This window comes from Cibotium barometz, chromosome 3 (assembly GCF_041138505.1).
Source record: "Cibotium barometz isolate CiBa-2024 chromosome 3, ASM4113850v1, whole genome shotgun sequence".
Classification (NCBI taxonomy): domain Eukaryota; kingdom Viridiplantae; phylum Streptophyta; class Polypodiopsida; order Cyatheales; family Cibotiaceae; genus Cibotium; species Cibotium barometz.
Window position 1 is genome coordinate 64,135,025 of NC_141048.1, and position 6,662 is coordinate 64,141,686.

At 43.6% G+C, this 6,662-nt stretch overlaps 1 protein-coding gene across 3 annotated transcripts; it reads right to left on the minus strand.

The window, feature by feature from the left end:
• Positions 1 to 1,491: 1,491 nt before the first annotated feature.
• On the minus strand, positions 1,492 to 5,337 carry LOC147640390 (uncharacterized). Of its 3 annotated transcripts, none has more exons than XM_086780027.1 (5): positions 5,000 to 5,337; positions 2,850 to 4,802; positions 2,632 to 2,764; positions 2,249 to 2,333; positions 1,492 to 2,064 (listed from the first exon to the last, which is right to left on the minus strand). In XM_086780027.1, the coding sequence occupies exons 2-5, from the start codon at positions 4,373 to 4,375 to the stop codon at positions 1,691 to 1,693; spliced, it is 2,118 nt and encodes a 705-aa protein (XP_086636153.1). In that variant the 5' UTR covers positions 4,376 to 4,802; positions 5,000 to 5,337; the 3' UTR covers positions 1,492 to 1,690. The 3 variants fall into 3 exon arrangements, with proteins under 3 accessions (XP_086636153.1, XP_086636162.1, XP_086636159.1); XM_086780036.1 differs by having other exon boundaries at positions 2,850 to 4,377; positions 5,000 to 5,336; XM_086780033.1 differs by having other exon boundaries at positions 2,850 to 4,633; positions 5,000 to 5,304.
• Positions 5,338 to 6,662: the final 1,325 nt, after the last annotated feature.

The window sequence follows — 6,662 nt, forward strand, 5'->3', positions numbered from 1 at the left end:
AACCAAGTTTATTCACATACAACTTCTAGATACAGCTCTTCTATCATAACTACTATTCACTATAATCTTTACTTCTATGGGCACCGCTTGTCCTACGGGGTGAAGGCACAAAGTAAGCGAGCGGCGTTTGTTCCCTTCCGCACTTTCTCAAGCAAGACACTCACACACATCATCAATAAACCCATGGGCTCGCCATATGGCAATTAATCCCACCACTTTGTTCTGCATTGGAGAAATATCATGATCATTCATCACTACCAAGAAGCGGGAAGGATAAGAGAGCTTTCCATGCTTGTGCACCATCTACGGTCTTTTGCTTGACCTCTGCATTGGTGGCCTCCCTAGCGATACATGCAACAAAAAATTCAATGCTAATATTTGATGAGGCCATCACAAACAATACGAAGCAGGGTTGTGGGTGGTGTGCTCTCAAAATAGCCTTTGAAATTCTCTAACCCTCCTCTACATATTTTGATTCAACAATTCTCATGCTCGTTCCTCCCTCTCTGATGGCCTTGAAATTCTAAAACTCTTTAAAGGTGTCATCTTTGTGTGTTATTGCCATGATGAAATACTTTCTAGTGGTCATAAATGATTACAAAAATGTATCTTGTGTCTCCTAAGGAGGGATTGTCCTAAGTCCCATGTGAAACAACTCCAAGCGCCAAGCGTGCTTGTGTGACACAATTACAGGGGCAAGTTCAAGAGCTTTGGGAGAACTTTCAAAAAGCGAAGGGGGTGTGGGTCATTTACTAGTTTACTAGTTCATATTATTGTCTTTCTTCAGGCCTCCTTCATGTGTTCCTTTCATGACATTATGACCTCCCTTGCTTCTCCAAGACTCCTGATGGTCAAATTCCTCCTTGAGCATGTCAGACTTCTTCAACTGGACCATCTCCAGATTAACACATATGCAAGGAGCTCCGTTTTTCTGATAATCGAGAGTCTCCTCTTCATAATCTTATGTTTCATTGTCAAGTATCATCTATTCATCGGGGACAATCCATCAGATTCCTGCATCATCCTCATCCTCCACTTCCATGTAAAGGATAGTTTTGTCTGTTAAATCTGTATATGTTCCTCCCTTACTGTTGATTCGTTGCTAGTGCTGCTACTACAGGTGCTGAAGTTGGGCTTAAAGATACGTGCAGTTGGAAGAATGGACCTAGTGAGGGTGCGACTGAAAGGATTTCAGAGTGGTGGCAATACGTGGGCCCATTGGCCATAACCTTGTTGGGTTTGCTGATGAGTTTGCAGAGAAAGGTGCAATGGAGTTAATATAGAGGCGGCCAGAGCTTCAATGTTTCATTAACATAAAAATGTTGCCTGCTCCCCTCCTCTCCTCTTCTAACTTCAATACTAAAATTGAACATCGCCCAAACTCCTTTCCTCCTCGAGTGACAGACAAAGCATCCTAGAATGAGGACCACAGAAAGCCATGATCGCGCCTTGAAAAAACGGAGAGAATGCGTGTCTACGAGATTCTCAAAATGAAATCAAACAGAATGGGCGCTCACCCTAGGCATTAGAAAAGGCTTTTAGATCCCAGAATCGACAGAAAACCTTTTGGCCAAACGAGCACATGCAGAGCTTTTCAGAGCACGGTTCTCGGAACAATAATAAGCTGTCTTGAAAGTCTTGGCTCTACGTCAAAGGAAACACTTTCTGCTCTGTATGCAACATCAATACTTTAGGCATTTTCCTGGCTTGGTGACATGCTTGACCCCTCTGATTTTGGCAATAAACCAGGCAATGTGTCACCAAAAGGACTTTGAAGAAGCTCGGGGTGATTCTGCGGCTGGCTCGGGGATTGATGAGGATTACTTGGTGGTTGTTGCTGCTGCTGCTGCTGCTGCTGCTGATGATGATGATGATGATGATGATGTTGCTGTGGTGGTTGCGGCGAGAGTGGTGGCTGCTGCTGCTGCTGCTGAATTTGTTGCAACGTAAGGTGTGGGCCCTGATGTGGCATTTGGAAAAACTGTTGGCCCAAAGTCTGCCCTGGTATCTGGCCTGTTGCTAGCTTAAGCCTCTGGACCTCCTCTCTTAGTGCCTCGTTCAAAGCTGAATGCAAGAACCAAACCATACAACAAATAAAAACCTTAAGCTCATCTTGATCATATCATGACAAGGGCGATAAACCATTAAAGGAAAAATTCGCTGTCCTATCTGTATAAATGCATTTTTGGAAGAAGCCAACACCATGTGCAATACCTTGGACACAATTAATTGATAGGACCTTCCTCACCTTCACGAAGTTGAGCTTGCTGCTCCATGCCCTGCAGTCTCAGCTTGAGCTCATTATTCTCATTGAAAAGGCCTGTGGAGTCCCTCTGTAAAATTAAAACAATCGTGAACATCGAAAGTAGAATGCCTCTTGATTGTATTATCTATGAGTGATATTCAATTTTAATCCCTTCCTTCCCCCGCCCCATCTGCTGATCATTCTGTAATAGCAGCCACATCAACACCTAGTTCAATGAGAGCTTGCCTATCTTTCAATTATCGTTGAAGTATGCACATGTACTTGTCATGTACGGACACATGCTGGTTCATATGCCACATTCTCTCTCTCTCTCTCTCTCTCTCTCTCTCTCTCTCTCTCACACACACACACACACACACACACACCTGCATCAGGGTCAACTGTGCAGACAAAGTGGTGGCTTCTGTTTGAAGTGTCTGAACTTTCCTCTCCAACTCTGAAATATACCGCATTTTCCTCTCCTTGGAACGAGCAGCTGACTGTCGGTTAGCCAAGATTCTGGTAACAATCATATAGCCATGCTAAGCTCCCAATTTATATCATTCCAGAACTTAACAGTAAAGCATTTCTTGATCAGCCTTACCTTTTAGCCCTCTTCGGATCCATCAGCGCAATTTCAGCCAACTTATCATTTGCCATTATCTTCTTCATCTCTGCCCCATCAAATTCTCCATTGGCAAGGTTCAGTTTGAAGTTGAAACTGCCATCCATGGAGACACTATGGTGATGACGAACCTGTCTACCTCGAGACACAGCACTGCTCTGTTGCACATCATTGCCTTCCTTCAAAGAATGCATAAGACAATCCATGGAGGCACTGCACAAATGGAGAGGGCCACCAATCTCTCCTTCTACTTTTCCTTTCTTCTGTTTGCCATCCCCAGTGGTTTCTGTGCCTCTCTCGTTACTGTCCCCCATAAAGCTGTCCTCTTCCTTCTCACTGTCTTCTTTGTCACTGTCTGTAACCTCTTGGAAGCTTTCCCCTTTCTCTGAAGACAACAATGGTGTCTTCTCGTTGTCCTGGCTTGCAGCTGGAGAAGCTCTTGATCGCCCTCCCTTGTCTGTTTTCTTTGCATTCTCTGAGCTATCCAGCAAATCTGCAGCCCCCACACTGTGAAAGCTATCAATCTTCTCAACATCAATATACATTGAGAAGAGGTCATCACCACCTTCTCCCTCTCCTCCTCGCTCACCAACAGCCTCCATTACCATGTGGCTATCCCTGTCATTTCCCCATTGCAGTTCCTTCTTTACATGGAGATTAGTGGTTTTGAACTTCTGCCAAGGCATTTCCTCCACACCAGCCTCACTCTTCAGAGGAGCTTGCTCTATAGCATGGCCAAGTGGAGACTCCGCAACTGTTGAGAATCGGAAAGGTATCTCGCTGTGTGACCGCCTGTGGCCTCTTTGAGGGGGAGGGTTGAAAGACATTTGGTTAAAATCTGTGGCATACCTTCTGGAGGCAGATTGATAAAGATTCAGAGAAGGTGACAAGGGCGGGAGGGGTGGAATAGAGGGGCCTGATATACTTGGTGCCGGAGAGGTTTCTTGCTCACCCATGGAGATATCAACAGGTGAGGCTGCTCGTCCAGAGGGATCTGAGATAGAAGAAGCCGCTGCGCACACAGCCTCATCTTTCGCCGGGAATGGAGGTTTCATGAGGGGAAAGCCTTCAAAGAAAGGCATAGAGACATTGTGAGGGGAAGGGTTCTCTGAGAGGTTTTGGAAGAAGGAAGATGGTTGGGAGATGGAGCGCGCGTGGGAGGGAGGGGACGGGTGGGAGTTTGGCTGTAGAAGAGAGCGAGGTTGGCTATGGTGGGGAACGTGCGAGTAGGGAGATTGTTGGAGAAGAGAGGAGTAGAGGGGGGGAAGCTGCTGTTTCTGATGCTGAGAGAGAGCTTGGAGTTGCGGGATTAGCTGCTGAGGATGGGATCCGAACATAGTCTGCTGAAGCTGGTTGAGGAGTTGGGCATCATTGGCTATAGAGGCTGAGGTAGTGGCAGTGGCTACAGAGCTTGAGCTTGGCTTTGAACTTGACTGAGATGACGCACCAAGAGAAGATTGCAGGCGTTGCATTAGGTCACTATAGCTGTCTCCCATCCCCTCCATGGCTGAAAACCCTAGCTTCTTGTCATCCACGGCAATGTCAATATTTCCAAAGACTTCAAAGCTCTAAAACTCATCTCCTTTCATGCCACATTCCTTCGGTGCACACACCTATTTCAGTACACATATATTTAACCCTAAACCCATCTTTGGGCATGGTATCTATCCACAGTGATTTAGCCCTGAAACTAGTCTTTCACAACCGATGCTCTTCTGCACACGGTGTTTTGAACCTAAAACTCAGTCTCCTGAAAGCCTCTTCTGCATCAGCAGGGTTTAAATCCTGAAACTTGTCAGATAAATCAAAGCTCTCCTAACACACATCCCAGGCATCCACACGGGTGCAAACCCTACCACTGACTGCATCCATAGAGTTCTGGTCCTAGCTTGAATAGTTTAAGACATACTTAAACCCTAAGCCTAAGCTGTTCTGCATCCACACACACCACACATTTAATAGAGGCGGTAGGCCTAACACAGAAATGAAGCTCTTGTGCATCCAAAAAGCTTCCAGCCAATGACAGAATCAGAATGGAAGCCTTCAGCTGTAACAGAGCTCCAAACCTAACATTCAATTGAAGCATAACGCATCCACATAGTAGAAACCCTAAAAGAGAATGCTCTTACCAGGAAGGCATTGTGCTCCAAATGCCGTCCCTAAGTTTTAAATGGCTCTGCACTTCTCCAAGGAAATCCCGAGGGACCTGCACAGAGATCAAGAATGCAGCTCATTCAGAGCAGAAGAACAGCTGATGATGCCATCAAAAGGGAGGAGAAGTTGGGGTCAAAAAAGCGGAAACGAGAAGGGAAATGTTGCAGAGTGCAGGATGATGTGAGCAAACAGTGGAGGAGGCTTGGAAAGCTTCAGTGGGAAGCTAGCTTTCTATCACAGTTGACAGGCTATGGAGTAAAAGCTTTCTCTGAACGTCGGCAGAAGCAGAAAAAGAAAGCTTCATCAAAAAACGAGCCGTGGAGAGGTCGACGGCGTATATACGCCCCCCCGTATATGTACTTTATTAATCAAAATACACACGCCGAAATTAAAATAGTTATCTTATTTTAATTACTCTGGAAACGGTCCCATTTATTAGTCTCCGCGTGGTACGACTTTTACCAGGGCCTTCATTTTGTCCCCATTTTAGGAATCTATTTATCGCCATGTTTTCCGAAACACAAGCAAGGCACCCCCTTTGGAAATGCTGCCCTATTGAAAATTAGATTATTTTAATTTTGAGTTTGTTTCTTAGCTTCTTCTTCTTTTTTTTAAATCCTCAAGCTTTGCAAATTGCCAGTCCAAACTATTGGAAAACAAGTTGCAACTTGCATATACCCCTCTCCAGAGAGGGGTGGTGTTGGTCACGGAAAAAAAAAATCGTCCCTTAGTGTAGTTTTCACAGCTCAAAATGAGAAAAACCAGTTGCGATTTCGCCTAGCCCTGAATTTAAAGATTCAAATTTTATAATTTTTTGCGTTAATCTGTGCATTTTTTCAACAAAAACCGGTTGAGCTTGCAAGCCATCCTTTTTTTCATTGGTTAGTAAAAGGTTTATTTCTGACACTGGACTCTTTCCACTATATAATATAAACAATAACACAAATAATAAATGCTAGTCAAAACAATAACTATACTTACACAAATAATAAATGCTAATCAAAACAATAACTATATACTTACACAAATAACAAATGCTAATCAAAACATATCTATACCAAATCTAAAATTTTCAAAAACATGCCTCCACCATTGGATCATTGGGCAATTGACTTATAGAGTAAAACTTACACAAACAATAAATGCTAATTAAAACGTATTTACACCAAATCCAAAAAAAAATCTAAGGAAAACATTATGCAATAAACCTCCACCCTTGGATCGCTTGATAATGATTGATGTAATAACTTTGAACAAACAATTTTCTCCCATTCCTCACAATGTCTTTCATAAGGCAAGACCAAAAAGCTATTGTATGCCGAATTATCATTAAATTTTGTAACAAACTATAAAGATAAGGACATGTTTAAATCAAGATTTCTCAATTTCAAAAATACACTAAATATACGAAGTCTATTGGCAAAATCACCGAGTACTATTGTACTGGCGCAATTATACAAAATTATTTAATCAGTTTTTATAAAGATTGCTTGTAGAACGAGCTTGGGCAAAATTAGCCCTATATCTATTTTTGGTGGAATAAATCTATAAAAATATCCAAGTGGGGATGCTTTTGGCACACACTTGGGGGGGTGAGGGGCGAGGGCGGGGGGGCGGGGGGGGGTTGTTGGTACCCAA

What these genes read in the sequence shown, in the direction of transcription:
- LOC147640390 (XM_086780027.1), bottom strand. Translation starts at nt 4,375, where the DNA reads ATGGAGGGGATGGGAGACAGCTATAGTGACCTAATGCAACGCCTGCAA. An exon ending in GATCCGAAGAGGGCTAAAAG is followed by an intron (nt 2,765 to 2,849) that starts GTAAGGCTGATC and finishes GATTGTTACCAG; the next exon opens with AATCTTGGCTAACCGACAGT. An exon ending in GCAAGCTCAACTTCGTGAAG is followed by an intron (nt 2,065 to 2,248) that starts GTGAGGAAGGTC and finishes TCTTGCATTCAG; the next exon opens with CTTTGAACGAGGCACTAAGA.